At 53.9% G+C, this 23,850-nt stretch overlaps 1 protein-coding gene across 7 annotated transcripts; it reads right to left on the reverse strand.

Moving 5' to 3' along the window:
* Positions 1 to 958: 958 nt before the first annotated feature.
* Traf1 (TNF receptor associated factor 1) lies at positions 959 to 22,155 on the reverse strand. 7 transcript variants are annotated; one of them, XM_026408645.2, is made up of 9 exons: positions 20,433 to 20,624; positions 17,767 to 17,903; positions 17,168 to 17,498; positions 15,443 to 15,527; positions 8,335 to 8,400; positions 7,469 to 7,879; positions 5,905 to 6,082; positions 4,175 to 4,323; positions 959 to 2,142 (listed from the first exon to the last, which is right to left on the reverse strand). In XM_026408645.2, the coding sequence occupies exons 3-9, from the start codon at positions 17,305 to 17,307 to the stop codon at positions 1,924 to 1,926; spliced, it is 1,248 nt and encodes a 415-aa protein (XP_026264430.1). In that variant the 5' UTR covers positions 17,308 to 17,498; positions 17,767 to 17,903; positions 20,433 to 20,624; the 3' UTR covers positions 959 to 1,923. The 7 variants fall into 7 exon arrangements, with proteins under 7 accessions (XP_026264430.1, XP_026264428.1, XP_026264427.1 ...); XM_026408643.2 differs by having other exon boundaries at positions 17,168 to 17,537; XM_026408642.2 differs by having other exon boundaries at positions 17,168 to 17,547.
* Positions 22,156 to 23,850: the final 1,695 nt, after the last annotated feature.

The raw sequence follows: 23,850 nt of genomic DNA on the forward strand, positions 1-23,850 counted from the left end.
TGAGGCTGCCCTCACCCCCACCAGATGTGCATGGGGACAGACAGGTAACTCCCCAGGGAGGACAAGCAAGAGAGGAGCTTTTACCTTACCGTCCCGGATGTCCGTGCCTCGGCTCAGCTATGAGGTGGTCCCCCAAAGCTCATGTGATAGACAACAGTGAGGCATTCAGAGGTGAAGGGATTGGGATAGGAGAGCCTTAAGCTAATCAGTGTGTTAATCCACCTGAATGGGTTAACTGGGTGGTCACTTAGGCAGGGGGGGTGTGGATGGAGGAGGTGGGGCACTGGGGACATGCCCTTGGCGTATATATTTTGTCCCTGGTGAACAGAGTAGTCTCTCTCTGCTTCCTGCTGCCATGTCCTGAGCTGCTCTCCTCCACCATGATGCTCTGCATCACCTCGGGCAGAGGGACGGAGCTGAGACCTCTGAAACCAACAGCACCAAATGCGCTTTTCCTCCCCTAAAATTGCTCTTGTCAGGTCTTTTGACTCCCCGACCCTGCGCTAGGGGAAACAGGCAGGCAAATGACCCATCTCACAGATGAGAACCCAAAGCCCTGAGGATTGAAGTCAACTGCAGCCCCAGTAAGCCGTCGGGGAGGCTGCAGGGGTGAGGGGTCAGGGCCTGACCTGATGCCCTAAGTGGCATGGGAAGTCTCAGGGCCCCTGGGAGGCGAGAAGACAAGCCAGGGCCACCAACCCACTGTGACAGGCAGGAAGCTGCAGGGGCTCCTCTCTCCAGCCCCTCCTGTGTGTCACCTGCCTGGAGCATTATCACAGAACCCACCACGGGAGGCAGGCTGGGGAGGGTCTCCCCATTACAGAAAGGAGAAGACTGAGGCCGAGGGGGCATGTGCCTGTGGCACAGCGGCCTCTGATGCCACCCGCAAAACTGGCCGTACCACCTCCAGCTCAGTGACGGCCTTCTCATGTGTGGCTTGGGATGACCACGACCGTATACTGGATGAAAACCTCAAAGAGATTTGAAAAAACATTCTTTCTTTGGTTGTTATACACATTTAAAAGGTCAACCTCTGCCCGGTGCCCAGCGGTCCTGATTAGTCAAACCTGAGAAGTGAGTAACTTGGATAGTGAGGGCCTCCAGGCGGGGGAAGTGGAAAGCGGTCTCTGCCCCCTGCCCTTCTCCACATTCAACGGCTGCTCCCCGGGGCCTGCAGTGACCTGGTCTTATGAAGGGAAGGGGGGCTCTGGCTGGTGGAGACACCAGGCACAGGGGCTGTGTCTGCTCACAGGGGAAACCGAGCTTCCAGGCCCCAGGGGAGGGGGAGGTGTGGGCCAGCTCAGCCAGCCTGGTGGCATTGAAGGTGACGGAGGGACCCAAGGGCGGGAGGCTCCTGAATGTTCCCAGGAGTCTCTGCGGCACTCGGCTGCCCTGGGCCAGCAGGTGTGGAATGGGGCTTCCTTGGTTCTAAGAAACATTAAAGGTCCGCAAATGCAGCCTCCAGGCTGATGCCCTTTCCCTCACGTGGTCCTCTGGTGACGAGGGCTTCAGTCCAGGTCTGGACAGACTGAACCCACTTTGGCTCCTGCCCCTTCCCCTGGTCCTTGTTCTGGCCCTGAGCAGGGAGACAGCATGTGGCCAGTTCTCCACTGGGGCCCTGCAGAGACCCTCCTATCCTGCAAGCTTCTCTGCTCAGGCTCACTGGGCGCCCCTCGGGGTACATCAACATTCAGGGTGCAGCCGCTCCTGGGCCTACCAGTGTTGCACGGGCTGCAAGGACGGGAGCACCCCGCCCGCCTCCTTTAGTCCTCTGCCTGTACGGCCCAGCCCATCCTGACAGCGGCCACGGTGAACCTGCCGGTCCTGCACAGATCATGTCAGTCTTGGATCATCCTGTGTCCCAGGGTGGTGGGTGCCAGGCCCCCAGTCTCAGCTGGTCCTCCCTCAGGGGCCCCGCCTGCCCTAAGCACTGGTCTCCACGATGCACTTGAGGAACATGGTGTCGTCCTTCACGTAGGCGTGCTTGGGCGAATGCAGCCTGTTGAGGGGGAAGAAGAGCGGGCAGCCGCTGGCCACGTTGGTTTCACTCTGAGGCCGCTGGAAGGACGCTGAGCTCAGGTCAGGCCGGAAGGCGTCAATGGCATGTTCCCGGTTGTTCTGGTCCAGCAGCATGAAGGTGACCTGCAGGGCAGGGACAGGTGAGAGATCAGGCCTGGGCAGCCTTGGGGCTTGGAGGCCCAGGTGGGGGTCTGTGCCGGTTGCCTGTGTGGCCCCAGGGACACTTAGCTGGGTCTGACTAGAGTCAAAGAAACCATGTAAGGACACTCTCAGGGTACAGCATGACCCCTGTAAACAGAAGCACCTGGTATTCTGGGGAGATTCAGGGGTTGTCCTAGGATTCGGATCAGCTGTCCCACCCAGCAGGCAGGCTGGAGGATGTCCCAATGCCACAGTCAGGTTTACTGGGCCGTTGGGGGCTGAAGGTGGGGCAGGAGGCTGGACTCAGTATCCTAAATGTGCCCTATGGCTCAGAAACTTCTGACTCATCAACCACAGCTGGAACCTCTGGGTCCAAGCAGAGAGGCAGGAACAGACAGGGCTGTCAACCAAAGCCCAGTGACACTGACCCAAATTCTGGTATTCACAGAGCAGATGTGTGCTCTCCTAAGAAGCAGATGAACCCCTCTCCCTGGCACATGTCCCTGAAATGTCTGTCGGGAACTGAAGCTGCTTCTCCTACTGAAGTAGTTCTTTACCTTGGCTGCAGGTTAGAATCCCTTCGGGGCGGGTTAACCGTCCTGATGCTCAGCACTTACCACTTGCTGGAGCGAGTCTCAGTGCTGGTGTTTTTAAAAAGCGTCCAAAGTAGCTTTGGGAACCACTGCCTACTGACCGTACCCAGACCCACCTGGCTGGCTCCCTCCCTCAGCTGAGCTCTGCAGCCTTGACACCTCCCCTCACTAGATGCTGCTGTTCACCTGCCGGGATACCCAGCCTCTCCTGACCCTCCTTTAAACATTTTTTTTTAAATTTATTTTTTTAGGTGAAGATGGATACAACACAATGCCTTTATTTTTATGTGGTGCTGAGGATTGAACCCGGGTCCCGCCCATGCTAGGCGAGTGCTCTACCGCTGAGCCACAATCCCAGCCCTAAACATTTTTAATAGACTATTATTTAGAGCAGTTTTAAGTTCCCAGCAAAACTGAGTGGAAAGTGCAGAGATTTTTCATCCCCAGCACTATACTGGCACCTCTCCTGCTATCAAGACCCTGCCCCAGAGAGGTGCACCCGCTACCAAAGATGAACCTGCTCGAGCACCTGTTGGCCACCAGAGCCCGTGGTTCACATTAGGGTTCACTCTTGGTGTGGTGCATTCTGTGGGTTTTGAGAAGTGTAGAGGACGTGTGTCCATCATCACAGTATCATATGGAATAGTTTTGTGGGCCTCAAAAATCCTCTGGGCTCTGTCTCTTCCTTCCTTTTTCTCCCCTACCGACCGGAAACCACTGATCTTTTTTCCTGTCTTCATGACCCACAGTGGGGATCAGACAGTACGACTGGCTTTTCAAGACTGGCTTCTTTGAACAGCAACACACACTTAGGCTTCCACGTCCTTCCGTGGCTGGACAGCGCATGCACACGGAGCAATGCTTCGTTGTCTGGATAGGCACTGGCCCGTTCTCCTGCTGAAGGATGCCCTGCTTGTTTCTAAGTGTCAGCAGTAAGGTATAAAGGTGCTATGAACATCCGGGACATGTTTTCACCTCCCCTGGGCAGACACCGAGGAGCATGACTGGGGGGATCGTGTCTTCCAAAGTGGCCGCGCCATTCTGTATTCCCACCAGCATGGCATGGGCTCCCCTGCATGTGGTGGTGTCAGTGTTCTGGATTTTGGTCATCTTAACCGTGGCGGCGAATCCACCTCCGTCCTAGCCTCAGAGCACCTCCTCCTGGACGTTTTCCTTATCAGACCACCCTGTGAATTCCACTCGCTCACGCCTGCCCTTGGGGAGCTCACTGTTCTGGACATTTTAGCTGCTGGGCTCAGGAGCTGGAGGGAGCCTTGACTAGATCCAAACTCAGCTTCTTGTTTTAAAATAGGGGGAACTGGAAACACGGGGCGGGGGGGGGGGACGTGCCCAGGTCACTCGGCCAGTTCATGGCTAAACAGGTCGTCTGCCCTTCCCCCCACATTCGCCCAGGCCCATACCTTGTTCCGAAAAGGCCAGGACAGCAGAGCATCGTACTCCCCCCTCATGATCACGATGAAGAGTGACAGGTGGGTCCTCTTCCCGGTGCCGTCCCCATTTAGGTACAGCCGCAGGCATAGCTTGTAGCCATACTTGGCAGTGTAGAAGGCTGCAAGGCAGAGCAGGGGTCAGCAGAGCCCGGAGGTGGAGAGGAGGAGACCCGGGCACTGCGGTTAGGTGCACCCAGGGTCAGCAGCTCAGAACCAGGCAAGCTCCTTGGGAGCCCGGCCGCCTTCTCAATGAGCGAGTCAAAGAGGGATGGGCTCCCCGAGGTGGGGCAGCCTAATGGCTGTCAGCTGGCCTTCTGTATCACAGACGCAGGGCCGCCCTGAGCTCTGGCTCTGTGGTGTTGGTGAGGACGGAGAAACTGCACTCTGATAAACTCTCCAAGGATACCAGAGAATAAGCTCTGGCTCTAGGACCCTCTTGGAGAACCCTGCTCTCACCAGCCCGCGTGTGATCCAGGAGACCAGCCCGCGAAGGAGAATGGCTGCCGTGACTACTGGGTGCTGGGGGCAGAGCAGGACCCCACCTCCCAACACTGGTCCCTTCTGCTGTCCTAGGCCAATGGCTGGGCTCTCGCTCTGGGCAGCTCTAAAGGCCATCCCATCGGAACCAGTTCCCACAGCTGGCAGCTTGGTGGCACCTCCCTGGGCAGAGGCAGGGTGTGGGGCAGGCGGGAAGTGGTGGAGGAGGGGCGGGCTGACGGTCTGACTCATCACCGGGTGTTGGTGGAGCAGGAAGCCAGAGGCAGGCTGGCTTGTCCCCTCTGTGGAAAGATGGAGGAGGAAAGGTCTAGCCTCACATGGGGGCAGGAGGCTACCCCATGAAGAGGTCCACCCTGCAGAAGAAACGGCTTTGGGACCTGGTCCTGCTCTGGGGGGTAGCACTCTGCTGCCTCGCCATTGTCCCAGTCTCCTGGGGGAAGCAGCTTCGCAGGTGACTGGTGGGACTCCTCCTCCTTCCTGGCCCCTCCCTGATCACTTGGACACACAGGAGTGACATGGCGGGGGGTGGGGTGGGGAGGGGGAAGCACACGCTCCACATCTGGCTTCTGCACAGCCTTGGTGGGATCTAGCCTTCCTGGGCTTCAGTTTGTCCAACTACGGAATGATGTCGAGGAAACGGGCACCAGGTGACGGAGGTTCTCAGTGGTGGCCCAGTCCCCAGCACACGGTGCAGTGCAGATGGGGCCGAAGCCACGTATACAGGAATGGGAGCGTTACATGCACAGGACATGTACTGTTACAGCGACAGACGTCAGTGAGTTAAGGAAACCCAGGGCCCAGCAGTGAGCAAGAATGGCTCCCCTCACACCACCCACCCGCAAGAGCTGCCCACAGTCAGACCAACCGGACACCAGCGCGAGCGGGTCTGACCCAGTTCCCTCCTTGTCTAATTGCAGACCAGGGCTCTCCATGGCGGTGGGGGGGGGTGTCCCACAGTATCCCCCTCATTTGCACGGGCTGTGGCTCACGTTGCCCTTTCTTTCACACAGAAAGCCTCCGGGTTAACGATTTTTATTCCTATTTTCAGAACCACTGACTGCTGTGTGTGGCTGAGGGCCAGAGGTCAGGGCACAGCATGCCCACTGTCCCTGGTCCCAGCATGATCCTGGGCCCTGGCCTATTGGGCCCCGTGGACTGTCTCAGCACTGGCTCCTGCCCACCTGGTCACTGTGCCCTGTTACCTGGGGAGAAGAGGCTGATGGTCCTGCCACACGCGGACTCATGGCACCGCCTGGCGACGTTGGTGATCTTCCACAGGAAGGTGCCGTCGTAGGAGGCCTCCTCCATGAGGCGCAGGCTCTGCTCCAGCTTGCCCAGAGCCTGGTCTTTCTGGGCCAGGGTCTGCTGCAGCTCCACCACCTGCAGGAAGCCCAGTCAGGCAGGGACACCGGAGCCCGGCATGGGGATGTGGAGCGGACATGCCCCTGACCTGCTGTCCTGCTCCCCACCCCCCGGGGCACACACATCTGCATTGGCACGTCTCCTGCCAGGAGTCCCTTTCCCTTCCTTTGCGAGGGGCCGACTCTTAGTCATCCATCAGGAAGCAGCTCCCCTGGCCCCTCCTGGGGAGGCCTTCGCCCCTGGCCCTCGCTCAGCTGGCCTCTCCTCCACTTTCTCAGAAGGCTCTGACCGTGGTCTGGGAGGCCTGACTGCCTGCCTTTCCGACCAGCTGGGCCTAGGCTCACTTCATCCGTGTTCCTATGTGGCAGGGGCCAGCCTGTAAAAGGGCAGCCAGGAAGTTTGCTGGGGAGAAGACAAGGTCCTCAGGAGATGTACCTTTTCCCTGCGGCAAGTTCCATAAATAAAGGCTTTGTTTGGCCACTCTAAGCAGTGCCCAGCCTTGCTAGTGCGATTGCCCAACGAAATCTGAAAGAACAAAACTATCCTCAGGTGAGGGAGCCAGGAATTGAAGTGAGGGCCCTTAAGGAAAATTCAACCCCTGATTTACTGATGGGGAAGCTGAGGTTCTGAGAAAGTGACTTGCTTAGAGCTACTCTGCAAGTTAGTAGTGGAGCCAAAACTAAAATCCAGGCCTCCCTCAGTAGAGACAATGATGCAGTGTTGCTACAAAATAAAAAGCAACATTAGCATAGTGACTGGATATGACAGGAAAAGTATAAGCTCTGGAATAAAGGAGGAGACAGATGGGTGGATTATCTGGAGTCAGTCTGGGGCCTGGGACCACTATATTTGGGACCTGGGACCATTATATTGGCTCCAAGCAAATATGATCCTTTAGAGACTGAGCCCATGCATATGAAGACCACAGGAAACAGTAGGCTCTGAAGGACAGGAGAGACCCTGGGCATTTGGCCTCAGGAAGGAAAGGCTGGTTAGGACATAGTCACTGACTATCCATCTCTGAAGGGACTTGAAGCTGAACTTGTTTTGTGGACCCAGGGTAGGGGGAAGGGCTAGGAACAGTGCAGGGGAGACACAGAGACATGAGCTTAGTAGAAAGAAGAACTTTCTCTTAGTGAAAAGTGTCTAGCAACAGAATGAGCTGCCCGGAGCCGGAGGGAGCACCCTATCCCAGGAGCAGCCCCGCAAAGGAACTGAAGCATTGGATGGGGTCGGGGTTGACCTTGACTGGGGCTTCTGACCCCGGGCTCTGCCTGGAAGGTCCTGGGGCCCAGGAGACGGGGCGCCTCTGCTCTGTGAATGTTAGGGGGAGGCCGGCCTGCTGCTCTGGTGATGGGTGGCAGGGGCCTCCCTGAGCTGACCCCGAGGGCCTCTCATGCTCACCCTCTGCTCCAGGCTCAGGATGTGCTCACGGTCCAGCTGGCTCTGGTGGAGGGAGGCGGCCAGGGCCAGGTGCGAGGCCTCCACCTCCTTGTTGAGGACGGCAACGATGTTCTCGAACACACGCAGCTTCTCCTCCAGCTCGGCCAGCAGCTTCTCCTTCAGGAAGTGCTGCAGGGCCAGCTCCTCCTGGCTCTCGGAGCAGGGGGCACGGTAGCAGTCCACCTCCAGGTCCCCCGCCACCTCCACGGCCGCCTGCAGCTGCAGGTCTGACAGGTTCTGCTCCAGGGCCATGGGCCCAGAGCCCAGGCCAGGGCCCAGCTGGGCCTTGCAGTGCTTCACGAACCCCAGCAGCAGGCTCAGGTGGCTGGCGGAGGAGGAGGCCTCGTGCTCCTGCACGGCCTGCGGGCTCCCCTGCCGAGACAGAGGCCATCACTGGAGAGGGGCGGATGGGCCAGGAGGGTCCTGGCATCAAAGGGCACCCAGGAAGTCAGACCCATTTCCCCAGCCCAGGGGAGTGGCTCTCGGAGCCGTGGGAGGGATTCAGGAGGACCCGGCACCAGACGCGCCCATGGTGAGCCACATGCCTCCCAGCCTCTACAGAGCCATCCTCCCCTGCCACACAATCCCAAGTCAGGACCATGGAGAGAGGCGTGGGGGTCACTTTCATGACCTGCAGCAAAGTTTGGGTGAGACATTAAGAACTTCCCCGAGCACTATGATGACTTAACAGAGAGACCTGTCATTTGGAAAGTCACTGGTGTAAGGGACATCCAGAGGAGCAGCTTGATGTGATAGGAAAATGTCAGAGGGGTTCAAGAAGGGAGACCCAGAGGACACGACCACAGTGGACACACGCAGATGCTTACCTTGAAGGAGCAGCCAATAGCACCAAAGGGACACCCGACTCCAGCCTTAGCCACCTCAGGGTGAACCTGGAAATAATAACGGTGTCACTGAGGACATTTTATGGGGATCCCTGTGCTCTCAGTACAGCACCAGGCTCCATCAGGGCAGGAGGTAGGCTGGGCACATGACTTTGCACATGCTGTTCCCTCTGCCTGGACAACTCCTTTCCACCCTCTGAGCCGCAGCCCTTTTATGACCTTCCTTCAAAACAGAACCAGGGCCCCTGCTGTCATCTTCAGCAGCACCAGGACCCCTGGTACACGGACGGCTCTGTGCTCATCATTCACTGTGTGGTCTCCCCCGCTGGTCTGGGGGCAAAATACTCAATGGCTACTTCACCAAAGAAGACGTATGAGTGACGAATCAGCCTGTGAAAAGACGCTCTGTGTCACCAGTCATCAGAGAAGGCGAATTATAACCACGGTGAAATGCCACTCCCCACCTGCTAGAGCAGATGAAATTAAGCTGTGATGAGATCGAGTCTTGGCGAGGAGAATTTTCTCATGCTGCTGGGTTCAGACACCGTGGAGGCATCTTATCAGGCTGAACCATCCTTCTAAGATAACTTACGTCCAGCCCAAGGATGTTCTTGATAGCTCTGCTCAGAACAGACCTGAACTGTGAGCAATCTGATGTAACCAAGTGGTGAACAGATTAATAAAATGTGCATCCATACTACAGAACACTGCTCATCCACCAGGTGGAATTGAATAGTGACAGAGGAATCAACATGGGCGAACCCTGAAACATTACGCTAAATGAAAGAAGTCACACAAAAGATGACATACCATTCTACTCTCTTTTTTCCCCTGATGTTAGGGATTGAACCCAGGGGTGGTCGGCCCCTGAGCTACCTGCCCAGTCCTTTTAGTTTTTTGAGATAGTATCTTGCTAAGTTGCCAAAGCTGGCCTCCAACCTGTGATCCTCCTGCCTCAGCCTCCCAAGTTGCTGGGATTACAGGTGCATGCCCCCCACCAGGGCCCTTGATTCCATTCTTAGGGATTCTAGAAAAAAACAGGCTACAGTGGTAGAAATTAGATGGGCTGCTGATCCAAGCTGGGAGGAGACAGCACAAGGACACGGACAGCTTTTCCCAGGGCAGAACTACCGTTAAGATGGTGTTATGCTTTAACCAGGATTCATCAAACTGTATACTTAAAACAAGTAAATTTGACTGCATGTAAATAATAGCTCAACTTTTCAACAGCTTATTATTTTGATTTGAAGGAACAAGTCTGTGGGGCACAGTGAAAGGGGATCTGGAAGAACAGAGGAGGACACTAGTCATCCCTGTGCACCAGGAAAATCAGCAGAGGGCTGTGGGCGTCATGAGCAGCTGGCCTGGGGCTTGTGCACCACCAGTCGGGGCCCACCCTGCCCCACCGTCCTGGGCTTCAGGGACAAATTGTTCCCAGCCAAAAAAAGAAAACAGATGCTTCGTGGGAGAGCCCCCAGCAACAGAGCCCCCCTCTCCTCACAGGTCCCTTTGATGACAGGTGGGAACCAGGAGCCTGATACCGAGGGGCCCGGGAGCTGGGCACATGACCTGGGGGATCTCGGGGTCTGCGTTTCCGCGAATCGACGATTCAAAGCCTCTGCAGTTCTAAGGTTGAAGCTTGGAGTGAGTCATTAGAGGGGTGAGAAGGTGACAGTGGCCACGCTGGCAGTGGAATCTGAAGCCTCCCCTGAGTGAGGTGTGTCCTTCTGTGGCAGAGCCCTGATGGTGTGGATGAGCAGGGAGGCCAGCTTGGGGGTCAAACACCAAGCGGACATCAGGGTAGCACTATGACGTGTGTGTACAGGTGTGGGCTGTGACCAGTCGAATCCTGGAGGAGGAGGGGCAGGGTGACTCGAGGGGCCTCGGAGATCAGCCAGGCTGCCCTGTCTCATCAGCCATCACTCCCTCCTCAGAGAGTAAGGGCTTAGGGGTGTGGGTTGGGGTTTGCAGCCTGTTTTGTCACTTCACATGCTAGCCAGGTGGCCCTGGGAGAGTCATTAACTTCTCTGTCTTAGTTTCCCCATCTGTGACATGGGGATCACAGTGCTTGCCTTTAGAGTCATTGTGAAGATTAAATGAGATACTACACTTGTGTGCTAGCATCAGTTATCTAGTGCAAAATAATACCATGAGTGTTTAATGGTTTAAAACAACACTAATTTATTATCTTACAGTTCTGGAGGCCAGAAGTCCTAACACTGAGGTGTTGGCAGGACTGCGTTTCCTCTGGATGTGGTAGTGGGGAGTCTATTTTCTTCATTTTTTTTAGCTTCAGCAGCTGCCGTAGCTTCAAGCCGTAGCTTGGGGTCCCCTCCCTCACCTTCACAGCCGGTGCACAGCCTGGCTTGCTGCCTCTCATCCCCCTCTTGGGAAGACCCCTGTGATCACGCAGGGAGCCCGGGGTAATTGCCCCACCTCGAATCCTGCATCTAATCACAGCCACAGCCTTCTTTTGCCACTGCCATGAGCTGAGGGGCCCCCGCCATTCACATGTTGGGGTTCTAGCTGCCCCCCCCCCAGCATGTCAGACTGTGGAGACAGGGCCACAGGCTAAAATGAGGTCATACGGTGCAGCCTTATCGGACTCGTACCCTTACCAGAAGGAGACATTGAGACGCAGAAGACTAAGTAAAGATGGCCACCTACAGACCAGAGAGGGGCCACGGAGGAATCCAGCCCCGCCAGCACCTTGTCTGGGACTTCACAGCCTCCAGAGCTCAGAGCACAAAGGCCCGGGGTCTGCCCACCCCGTCTTGGTGCTGAGTCAAGGCGGCCCTAGTAGAGAACAGCCACGAGCACCATCGACAGGTTCAGGGATCATGATGCCGACGTCCCGGGCACATTTTTCTGCCTTGTGCCACGTTCAATAAATGTGAGCCATCAGCAGTAGCATGACTGGTGTTAACATTCTTCCTGCAGATGACCGGCCTCAACCCAGCAGCACATGCATCTCTTTTAACCCCCACGACTCAAAGCTTGTGACAACTAATTCTATGAAACTCCATCAGACTTCTTCAGATGGGTAAGAACGTCCCTAGATGTGTGCGTACCCAGAACGTCCTGCAATGACAGAGGACGGAGGCATTTCTGCATGCTGTCTTGTGGGTCCTGGCACCGTCATTGGCGTAGACTGAGACTGGGCTGAGCCGCCAGCTGAGTCTGGGTTTTCTCTCCCACAGTTCCAAGCCTTGGCCAGGCTGCTGCTCTCTCAGAGCTGTGTAGCTCTGGGGGCCTAAGCACTGCGAGAGGGACAGGGCTCTGAGGAGGACGGGGGGTCAGGGACTCACAGGAGGCAACAGGGCCAGGTGAGTACAGCCCAGAGCCTGAGGGCCACATCCAGGTCCTTTCTCCCCATCACGGAGCCTTCACCTCACCTGAAGGCAGGGACCAGTGGCACAGAGGGTTGCCGAGGAATAACAGGGTACGCCTGGAGCCACAAGTGGACCCGACGTGAATGGCCTCGCCGCTTGCAAATTGCTCAACATAAAGTTGGCAGTGGAATTTCCTCTGAGGAGGAAACAGAAAGAGAGAAAACAGAAGGCCAGCCCCCGGGGAGCCCGTGCCCTCTGTGTCTGAGGAGCCTCTGGGTGTGGGTATTCCCCACCAGCCTGGTACCGGGCCCTTTGAGATTGGGTCACAGAAGATCCCCGTGGAGGCCCACACTCAGGGACCTGGGGGCCCCCAAGAATGTGTTAGGAGGGTGCCAGGAGCTGAAGGGCCACCTCTGTGCAGCCACTGTGTGGAACAAGGAGGCTCTGCATGTGCCAGGTGCTGCCCACCATCCTAGACTGGGCACAGAGACTGGCCGAGGATCTGGAGGCCCAGGGCTGGGTGTGTGTGTGTGTGTGTGTGTGTGTGTGTGTGTGTTTCTGCTCACCTCAGCTGGTGCTGACCAGGAGGCACCCTAGCTCCAGGGGGACTTGGCTGTCTGTTGCTGCCTGTTCCTGCCCTTCCTCTATAACTGGGCCAGTTCCCTCTCTGCTATCCTCAGCTCTAGGAAGCCCTGCCTGATTCTCCTGGTCAAAGGTGGCCCTAGCCAATCCTGACCTCCACAGCACTCAGTGGGTTCTAGCACTTAAGGCTGACGCACGCACAACACATTCTGGGGGTATGGGTAAGCCCCCATTTGGAGACCGCATAGAGAACATGCCTCCACCACACACCACACAGGATGCCCGTTGGTCAGTGAGCTTACAGACGTAAACTGTCAGGGGTTCATGTCCAGGCATCACACTTCAGGGGACAGATGGAGGACATTTGCCCCAGAGGCATACAGACGCAACAGGGATGTGGTATGTGTCTACCCCAGATCAGGAAGGGCCCTGGGTCAGGAGGCTGACTCGCCTTTTGTGGCCCTCACAGGAGACAGATTTTAGCTCAGCAAAAGTAAAGAAAAAAATCACTGCAGTTGTCAGAGTCCCCAGCGTGGAGAGGTTTCATGGAGTAGCAGCTCCCTGTCTTTGGAAGGACATGAAGCCTCACGGCAGGGGTCTGGCACGGTGTGGACACTGAACTAGACAGCTCAGACGCCTACCATCTTCAGACTCTAGAAAAAGTTAGGCACTATTGCAAGCCCCTGGCATCAGATGCCAGCTTGCTTTTGACCTTCGTGAATGGGTCAGAGAGGGAAGGGAGCGAGAGAAACACTCCCATCGTGGGGGTTTGGCACACAGAGTTCTTTTCCACTCACTGGTTCGTCCCCTACTTCATTGTTATTTCTTCAGAAAGATGACTCCAGGCAAGAACCAAGTCTCTAACCAGGTCACGTCAACCCTCTAATACGTGTGACTTACACCAGGTGCCGGTGCAGGACTCTGGGCCCCTCTGAGGGAGGTATTCATCTAATAAGTCAGAGGATGCAGATGAGCTGATAAGCGGATGGCATGTTTGCAGGGGTGGGCACCTTTGGGCCTCACTCCCCTAGTCTCCAGCCCGGTCCCTCTACCCTGTCTCCACTTTCTGGCTTCCCCCAGATACACAGGCCAACTTAGGCATCACCACAGATGCAAAGTATCCACTGATAACCACCTGCTTTCCCTTGGTCAAAAGTCCCTCAAAATTCCCATCGGGGCAGGAGCCAGAGGAGTCCCTAGTCTTTCCACTCTGTGGCTTTGTGCAGGTGATTAGCCCACTGACTCAGCCCCACCAGCTCCTTCTCAGTGGGGCAGAGACGGCTGCACTGGGTGGGGAAGCCAGAAGGGAGGGGGGTCTGCCTGCGTTTAACAGGCCTTCGCCCCTATGCCCAGAGCCTGTTGGAACACCCGTCGCTCCACCACAAACATCTCGCCATCTAGTTCAAGGCAGCAAGTTGCACACTGCGTTGTGCAGGGCCCTCGGAGTCCCCAGAGTCTAAGCCTCTCTCCAGCACGACAGCCAAATAGGAGGCTCAGGAAGTTCTCCCATGGATCAGTGGTTCAAATTAATCCTTCCTACACTGCCCAAGAAAGTGTACCTGATCCTGCCACAGGAGGGCTGCTGAGGAAGGTTCGGGAAAGCCCTCCAAGCCAGAGCGGGGTAGGGCAGGAATTTCCCCCGAACTTTCTGAACATCAGGAATCAACCAGCACAGAGAAGGGAGACGCACCAGCCTTTGGCTCAGCAAATGCAAAGAAGAGCTCCCGGGCAGCTGCTGACCCATAGCCTGGACATCACAGATACCGCAAAGGCCCCGCAGAACCAACCTGACATCTTCACTTTACAGAAGAAGAAACAGCGCCTGGGATTTGCCTCCAGCCATGCAGCAAATGATCCCAAACCATCTTCAAATGCCAGACTCCTGATCTCCACAGAAGGGAGCTTTGTCTAAAAGCAGCCAGACATCTGTCCCACAGAGGGACAGTGAGGATGGTCACTGAGACTCCCCAGTGGGCCACGGGTCTCACAAATAAATGAGGGGGTTGGATTTTGAGCAGCGATTCCTACCTGTTTGCATTCACAGGCCCACGAGAGTTTTGTTGCTTTACTTGGGAGATTACATTAACATAAAGATCGCTATCTTTTTATTGTACCTGGTAAAGGTTTTACCCAAAAACTATCATCTACTATTGAATTTTGTTTATACAAAGACATATACAGGAAGGACACAGAGTACAGTTGATTCTATAAATGGAGATAATTTAGCTTTATAAAAATTCACTATGCTTATTTTTTAAAAAAATATTTTTATAGCAGATGGGCACAATACCTTTTTAAAAAAATTTTTATGTGGTGCTGAGGATAAAACCCAGTGCCTCACATGTGCTAGGCAAGCGCTCTACCAACTGAGCTACAACCTCAGCCCACCATGCTTATTTTAAAAATTTTTTTCATAAACCGGTGGATGGGATATGGAAACTTCTGGGCTGTGCAGGTACCCGGGAGAGTTCTACTAGTTTGCAGGGGCAGAGTTCTAGATGGTGGTGTCTGAGAACATCTCCTCACCCCTCCCATTTTAAAGGTGTCTCTTACTTCTAGAAGCACAGCTTGGCAGAGCCTAAGGGGGGGGGGGCTGATAACGGTCTATCCCTACATCAGGAGGCTGGCTAATTTATTCCATTAGAGCCTCAGAGTAAATATTTTGGGCTTCAAAGTCTTGTGGCAAATACTCTGCCATTGCAGGGAGAAAGCAGCCACAGATAATATGTAAATGGGTGGGTGTGACTTTATTTATGGACAATAAAACTTTATGGACACAGTGGTTTGAATTTCATGTCCTTTTCATGGATCCCCAAATACCATTCTTCTTCTGATTTTTTTTCAACCACCTAAAAATATAAAAATCATTCTCAGCTTTTGAGCTGTACAAAAACAGGTGGTGGCCGGATTTGGCACCGGAGCCACAGTTTGTGGACGGCTGGTCTAGACCGTGGTTCTCAGCCTAACTCTATCACAGACCAGCCGGGTGGCTCTGGGGAAGACACTTCCCCACGGTGAACGCCCATCTCCTCGCTGCTCATAAAGTGAATTCAGTCCAGACTCAAGATAAAAGAGGGTGCACCTGTCAAGGGACAGCTGGGCAGCTGCCTCATCGGCCTCAACCTGAACAAATCAAGAGAACAGACAGATGCTCTTTCCTGGCTGTGCCAACATACCTTCTCCTGAGTCAGAAGGCTCCTTGGGCTTTCAGATTGGAGGTTGTCCCCTCTGCATTTGGGACAGATCCCATCTGGGCTGTTCCTGGGGAGACACGAGCAAATGCCCTGAGTGTGGCGTCCACTCCCTGCACCACTCACTCTGCTGGCAGCTCCAAAAGCCCAGGCCTTGCCCAGCATGGTAGCTGACAGCAGCGGTCACACAGGTCCAGAATCCTGGAGCCGCCATTCTCAAACCTCCAAAGCCTGGGGCACCAGTGTTTTTCTGTGGTTTGTGGGAAAATTCTTTGGCAGCCAAACCTGACCTGAACTGACCCTTGCTCGTTCCACTTGGTGTGACTACTTGTATGTTTCACTGTAGAAACATCAAAGTGCTTGATTACAGGGTGATGCCCCTATCCCTGCTGGAAGAATTACATAATACACTGACTTGCTTTTCTAAAATGTGAAAAAATTCTGAATTCCAAAATATAACTGGCTCTGGGAATTCAGACAGGGACTGAGGACATGTAATTAAGTCACTCTTCTCAGCACTTTCTATTGCGTTTTGGTTTCTTATATCTGGTGATTACAGATGATCATGGCCTATTAGATCAAGAAGGGGGTCTTAGTTATCATCTAGCGTGGAGTTAGGACAGGGTGTCCGATTCTGACTTGGGTCGCACATGGGCACCTGTGTCTTTATGAAGTCCCCAGGTGATTTTTGACTCAGTGAATTTTACTGACTTAACCCATTTTACAGGTGAGAAAATTGAGGCCTTGGAGGCCTGTGGATGGGCCAAGGGTGGAATGAGTTCTGAGCAGGACAGAAGCCTCTTTGTGCTCAGGGGCTTTGTGCCTTTCCCTTCCCCACCTGCCCTTACCACTCTTGGGACCTTCTGCCCTCTTCCCACACCTCCTGCCTCCCTCTTCTCTGTCACATTTGAAATTTTCATTCAGCTTGATTCAGGTTTCCCACCTTAAGCTGAAAAGTCCCAAAGAAAAGGTCATGGTCACAGCATGTGGCTGCTCGAGAGCACATTTATGCCAGGAAACTGACCTGGGGCAAGCTGACCTCATCTCTCTACAAGGCTTCAGGATCGTCATTTGTAAAACAGAATTATAATAGTACTCACCCCTCGAGGTTGTTCTGAGGGCATAAGGAAAGAATACTTGGCATACAGCAGGTGCATAACAGTTGCTTAAGGCAAGATGCTGATGTACTATTGATGTCATACACTTCTGAGTTGTTCAAATTTTAAATATAAATGTCTACATAGATAGGTATTTTTATCTTATCTTTGTCCCCTTTAAGGGGTTTCCAGCCAAGTTCTGAGAGATATTTGTTGAACCATTTGTCATTCACCAAGGAGCTGAATGCTCAATATTAGAAGAGCTTATCTGAGGATTGTTCATGAGGTCTTGTAACAATTCTGCAAGGCAGAAAACTGCTTTACAGACAAGAAAGTTGGGGCTCACAGACGCCGGCAGTTTGCCCCGGGCCCCACAGTGAGTGCAGAGGTAGGCCTGGAGTGTGGACGCTGTGGGGCTGAAATCTTTCTGTGGCTACTTCTCTTTCTACCCACAGCCACAGGGGCAGCATCAAGGAGAAAAGGGTGTGGACCCTGAGGCCCAGAGAGGTACAGTCACTTGTCCCACGTCCCTGGCTCCTCTCAGCCTCCCTTCCATCAGGGGTCCCTCCCCAACACCTTCGTCCTGCCCACCCTCTGTTTCTCGTCCCCTCACCTCAGGTTCTCAGAGAGACAGGCTGTGCAGCAGAGGGCCCTGGGTTCTGGTGGGTCCTGGCAGACAGTGCGAGGGCACCCGAAGGGAAACTCATTCTCATCAGGGGCCTGGTGGGGGCTGCTGGTCGAGTTGGAGGCCATCTCGGGGGCCGTGCAAGCTGCTCCAGGCCAGAAGGCAGCCCTGTGGAGTCCGTGGGGAGAGGAGAGGAGGGTTCTGGCCTGGGCCACCCTCTCTGGTGAGCAGAGTCTCTGGTGATTTGATCTTTTCCTCTCTGGCTGTGTGTAGTTCAACGTCACAGCTGAGTCACAGCAGGGATGGAGCAGGAATTACCCTTCGTGGTGAGAAAAATCCCCTGCATGGTGACCAAAGGCTTCAGGAGTCTCCAGTCATTTTTTTAGAGTGAGAAAGAGCAAGAGAACGAGTCAGAGAAAAAGGAGCATGTCACAGACTTTCAGGAGCCAGAGTTCCCCTGAGAACCGCAGGCTGCTGCTGGCTTCCTCTGCCTCCTCCCTGGGGCATATCGGTAGAAGCCACAGCTGGCCACTTGTCTTGTCCCCTGGGACCTCTGAGCAGTGTAAAATTCTCAGTGGGGTGCTCACCTTCTGGTGGAAATCCCCAGGGTCCTGGAGGCTGGTCCCAAATTCAGGTTCAAGGTCCTTTAGCTCTGCCCTGTCACTTTTACCTGGGTGACCTCAGGGAAAAGTCACTTTCTCACTGTAGGTCTTGGTTACCCCATCTGTTTAAAAAAAAAAAAAAAAAGCAAGTTTCAACCGGTGGTCTGTCTCTGGGCTTTAGGATTTGGCAACTCTGTGACTAAGCCTAGAAGAGGGAGCAGAAATTCTTCTGACAGCCCAACCCTGCCGGTGGCATGTTGCACCAGTCACAACAGTGACAAACAAAGCCCTCCCCTTCTTTGAAGTCCAAGGCCTTGGACCTCAGACTCCGCTGGGCCCTCTCCCCACAGCCCCACTCAGGAAGTCATAGGTGGCTACATGCTCGGGTCAGGCGCCACCACTTCCCTGCTCTGAGAAGAAAGCACTAAACAAATAAAGATCTTAGGGAGTGGGGCTCAGTAGCCAATGTAGACACATTTGCAGGAAAAGTGGACCGTGGGAACCGTGCTCCTGGCGTCCACTGTGTGCTGGGCAGTCTGCTCCCTCCAATCCATACAACAACCTGCTGGGAATGCCTCTGCAGTCACACACAGGTTCAGAGAAGCAAGATGCTTGGTCTGGAGTCACAGAGTCTCTAGTGGTGGAGTGGGATTCGCACCAGGGCTGTGGGTCTCCAGGGTCTGAGTTCTTCTGCCACAGAAGAGTCATAAGCAAGGCAACTGGGTAGAGCCTCCAAGCCGAGCTCCCCTCGCTGATCAATGGAAAAGATGACCCTTGCACATCTGTCTATTCCACTGAGTTGCCACTGGGGTTCTGCACATATTCAAAGTGATTTCCAGTCGGGGGCTTTGAGGTCAGACAGACCTGAGTTGGGATCCTGGATCTACCACTTACCAGCTAAGAGTCCTTACACAAGGGCTTTACTTCCCCGAACCTTAGTTTCTGCATCTATAAAAATGGGGATAGTGATACCGCTTCACCCAAATGTTCATGATGAGTGAATGAGCTGGTGGGTGAGAGTAGAACACAGTTCATGGTCCAAGTGATGTGCTCAGAAGGCTTTGACATTTTACTCATATTAGGGCCATAGCCCCTTGACTCCTCAAAATCGGGGAAGAAGATGAAAATGGTAAATTACACAGAGTATTTTTACATCTGTCAACTTAATCTGAGCCTCCCAAGTGGGCAAGGCAGGTTGGATGTTGTCATCCTGCCCTCGATAAACCCAACGGCCCACCTTTCCTGGGCTTCCAGGGGCTGTTGGCAAAGAGGTCACTGTGTCCTATGGCCGAAGTGTAGATCAGGACTTCCACCCTCACCTGAGCCTGCCCAGCACTCTCAGCCCACCACTCTAGTTCAAACTATCAGACACTTAACTGCATGCCCCAACATGCAAACTTCCTCCATTCCCACCTGCCCCTCCTTCCCTTGGTTTGGGATAGAAGAGGAACCCAAGCCTTCTCTCTCCATGCAGCTTCCATCCCTTTCTGTCCCCTCTGACAGGCCAGTTGTCATCCACTCCCTCTAGCTGCACCATCCCAACAGCATCAAAATATGCCCGAGCTGCTCTAATAAGTTAAAAAAAAAAATAAAGGCATTACTTTTTAGCACTGTTAAGTATTTTACATACACCATCTCATTTAATTTTCACATGCCCCCTCCCAGGCACATATTATCACCATTATCCTCATCTTACAGATGAGTGAGGGGAGAGGTTAATCAGTGACTCGGGTTAATTAGCGCAGGTTAATAGAGGTTAGGAAGCACAAGGTCCTCAGTTCAGTAGCTTCCAGGGCATGCCTGGGCCCAGAGCCTTGCTCTAATCACATATGCTTTAAAATTGTTAACCCTCATTCCAAATCCTCCTCTCACAACTATTTTTTTTTCTCCCCTCTCGACAGACCTTCTAGAAAAGACTGTCTACACAGGTGCCTGAGTCTCCTGGGAACCATTTCCCCAAGATTACTGACTGCTCTCGGCCCTTCCTTCCGGAATCCTTTCCTTCCTGGCTTCCCGCACCCCTTTGGATGGAGTCCTCCCTGTGTCTCTGGCTGCTCTCCGTCGGTCTCCTGGCCCACTTTCCCTACCACCTTGAGCCTCCATCGATTCTTCTCCGTGGATCCACCCACGGAGATCCGCGCACCCGGAGTCCCCAGCGTCTCGTGCCCCAACCTTCCCCACTGGTCCTGGGGCGCGCTGGGCCCAGACTCCGCTTCCCTTGGCAAGTGTCAGGGGCCACCCTCGGGCGCGGGGCTTTCGATCCCACCGCGCCCCGCTGTCCTCGCCCCAGCCCCTGCGGCCCGGCTCCGCGATGCCGGTGGCCAGTCTGTCGCCCCCAGCCCTGCCCATACGCCCCCCAGGGCAGGTGACTGTCGTTTCACCGCAGTCACAATTTCAGATGCGCGCAGAGCTCCGCAGAAACACCAGCCCGAGTCTGTTTCAGGACAAACGGGCCCAGGGGTGCCCCAGGCGCCCGCAGGAAGGGCCGGGACCGTGAGTTGGGGACCGGCTTGGCAGCGCGGGTACCGGGGTCCGGCGCGGCGAGGCCGGCGCTTGGGGAGCCCCGCCCGTGCGAGCGCTAGCTGGGGCGTGCGCGGCTGGCGGGGCCGGAGCCTCCCCGCGGTCCCGGGCTGGGGGGGAAGGCCACCAACCTCCGCGTCGCCACGACCTCCCCGCCACCGGCCGGGAGCTTCCGGTGGGCGGCCCAGGACGTGGCCAGGGTGGCGGAAGCCGCGGTCCCCACAGCCCCCGCTCGCTCCGGGGCCGCCCCTGGGGCCGGGCGGACGCTCCCGGAATGGGGAAACTGAGGCCGGCGGCCGGCACCGAGCCCCCGTTGGCAGTAGTCAGTCCCCTCCTCCGCGCGCCAGCCCGGTGCAGCGACGGCACTTACTTAATAGCGCAGCGCCCGCCGCGGACACCAGCCCACCCCGGGGATCTGGACCCGCCGCGGCCCCTCGCCGGAGGGAATTCCCCCACCCCCCCACCCCCAGTCTCACCGGCTCGCGGATTCCTGCAGAGAGCCCGGGGCACTGCCAGGCTCGCCCAAGTTTAGACAGTGGCCGCAATCAGGACGCAGCCCGCCCTTAGGCGCTGCGCATCTACAAATCTGGTTGTACGGAGGAATCGTTTCTGCTTTTTAATCCAAACACCGCGGGTGTGCACGCACACCCACGGCTACTTGTTCCCCATGAATTTATGTACAGGAATCAAAAGAGTTATGGAAATTAGCGTTGGTGTAGAATATGAGTTTAAACGGTAAAAAACATATTTTTTTTTTGCGAATCACTGATTTGACAGGTCTCCTCTTTTATCAGACCTCTAATTCCTGCGGATCTGACTGCCCAGGGTGGAGGAGGCCGCCCACCTTGCTGATTTTGTTTGACCTTCCTAGGGACACCCACGAAACTCCCTTTGTGTGTTATGATCCCTGTTTTGTCTGGACTCTAAGGTGGAGTTTTAGAACTGGGAACAACCTTCTGCTTTTCTCTTTTAACCTGGGGTGTACCTAAGTCTCTCACCCGCTAGAGGCTGAGCTGCTGTCTTCCAGTTTCAGGCAGACAGGCTGGGGCAGCAGCACAGATGGAAGGAGAGAGGCTCTGGCACAGGAGGACCTCGGGGTTCCACCTGGAAGGGAGATACCTGCTTGAGGACAGAGGTCCCAGGAGCCTCCTGGAGACAATCCTGTAGGAGGCTGACCACAAGTGGCCTTTTCTAAGACCAAAGAATTCAAAAAGTTCCTTCCATCTCTGACTTAAAGATTCATCGATTCTCAGTCCAGTCCCTGAAATGGAGTTGCTTAAGGATGTGGGGCCTATAAGAGCCATTCTCTGGTCCCACTTCTCTCCTGCCCGGCCCTCCCTCTCTGCCCTAAGCCAGTGTAAGTGAAAGGCAGGCAGTCTGACCTCACTCTTCATGTGCCACATCCTGTTTTCAGATTAGTGAGCTCATTCGCTGGAAATTTACCAAAGGAAATAGTTTAATTTTGGAAAGTACCAAAAACTTATTTGTAGTCACTCGACATCATTTTGGGGGCTCTTGGAATAGAGGGGGGCATCTCTGGAGGACCTCTGAGTGGTCAGGGAACAGTACGGCTACAGAAATTGAAAGTGCAGCTCTGTGAGGCTGAACCTGATTCAGAAAGGAAATAAAACCTTTTGGGAACCACTCGTCTCTACAGAATAGATTTATTTTTTTCTGTTCTAAAAATGGCCTTAGATCGGAGGTCAGAGCATGGGACCACAATGAGGAACCAGAAAGCAAACACAGGGAAATGAGATGTTGGCGCCTCAGTAGGCTCTCTTCTTACCCATGGCTGTTCCCCTTGTTCTCAGAGGCAGAGAATGACTTTCATTCTTCAGTTTGCCCCAGTCCTCCAGCTGTCACACTCTTGACACTGAAGTGGCCTGACAGGTCTCACAGTCTCTAGAGCCTGTGGCTCCTGCCAAAAAGGCAAGGACTGATGGTCAGGAGGACTGGATAATTAAAGGGCCATTCTGTGTCAAAGATGGTGGAGTACAATTGAATCCCCGGAGACTTGCCTCCAAGAGGCCGACCACCGCTTGGCCTGGGGAGTAGGTAGGAGCCACCTGATTCCTTAACCCAGCCCAACACACCAGCCTGTTCTTCAGTCTCTTAATTCTGGACATTGGTTTATCAAGAGACTAGTCTATAAGTCATGGTGACCTATCTTTCCGTCTGAGGATGAGGAGGAGTCTCTCATGGGAGCAGGTTGGGAGACAAGGCACTGGAGAGTCCAAGGTGGGGGAAGGCAAGGCTCCACGGAGGGGTGAGGGGATGCAGGGTGGGCTGCAGTTGCTGCAGACATAATTGTTTACTCCCCCTGCCCCCACATTTATTGAACACTTGCACCAGGGTAGGCCATCAGCACACTCCAGCTTTTAGCTGTGAATGAGATGACAAGGTCCTCATATCCTGATACCCACCCCAGAGCAGGATGATGTAGGAGAAGTGAATCAATCCAGCCAGACAACTACAGCTATTTGCACCTACCCCTGTTTGCCAACAGCCCTTAAAATGGGGAGCCCCAGAATAGGCTGCCACTCCTCCTATTTAATGCCACATGTTCCTCGTTTTGTCCTTATGTTCTTTCTTATCATCACCAGCAGGCATGTCCTCTCTCTGTCATGCTCACGGCTTATATTTGGTAAAAACAATTATGATCAGGTTTCCTGATTAGCTCATCTTAATCTCTTATGATAACTTCTGATTCAGGAACCAGGAATTTTTTTATTTAGTTGTAGATGGACAAAATACCTTTATCTATCTATCTATCTATTTATTTTAAGGTGGTACTGAGGATTGAACCCAGTGCCTCACACATGCTAGGCAAGCGCTCTACCACTGAGCCACAACCCCAGCCCATAAACCAGGAAATTTAGTTAAACACATGATTACAGGCTATCTGCAACCTACTCCATTAAAAGACCAAATAGTGCTGGATTCTTCAACCCAAATTCAATAGAACTGATATCCACAACAGAACAAAGAAACAAAACAAAGAATTTTTTATCAAAACAATAGCCTATCAGATGTATTTTTTGCATTAGTGTGATGATTAAACTGTGTTGAGTTTCTGTTCCTCCCCACCTTGGTTTTTCTTATACTTATTATAACTGGAAGTTTGAAAAATGTACGCGTCTACAAGGTTTTTTCTTTCTGTCCTAGTAGAATAGACAAGCTCGTGAAATGAAAGGAACACATGAAATTAAGCATATGAATACATCAATTACATAAGACAAAGCCATAGAAATAAAGCTGTGTCTGACTTTATTGTTGTTCCCCCGTTGAGCTGGAGGCACTGGGGGACTGTCAAGAAATAAATGTTCCCTGGCCGACTAACATGCTCCACACTGTTCATGAAAATGTTTGCTTCAGGTAACAACAGTTAAGGATGATTTCACCACAACCAGGAAGCATTGATTCAGTTTATCTTTGACCTGGTCTTTTCCGGGATGCTGTGAAGTTAGAAAAATCTGAAAAGAAATCCAGGAATGTTTTGTTGAAGGGAGTTTCTGTGTCTCAATAGATTTCCAGATTTTAAGTCAAAAA

Source organism: Urocitellus parryii, chromosome 4 (assembly GCF_045843805.1).
Source record: "Urocitellus parryii isolate mUroPar1 chromosome 4, mUroPar1.hap1, whole genome shotgun sequence".
NCBI classification, from domain to species: Eukaryota; Metazoa; Chordata; class Mammalia; order Rodentia; family Sciuridae; genus Urocitellus; species Urocitellus parryii.

Excerpts from the sequence above, each read along its gene's own strand:
- Traf1 (XM_026408639.2), bottom strand. The coding sequence starts at position 17,307 with ATGGCCTCCAACTCGACCAGCAGCCCCCACCAGGCCCCTGATGAGAAT. Across the intron at positions 6,083-7,468 it reads TCCTGAGCCTGGAGCAGAGG|GTGGTGGAGCTGCAGCAGAC; the intron begins GTGAGCATGAGA and ends GGCTTCCTGCAG. Across the intron at positions 4,324-5,904 it reads CATCAGCCTCTTCTCCCCAG|CCTTCTACACTGCCAAGTAT; the intron begins GTAACAGGGCAC and ends TCTGCCTTGCAG.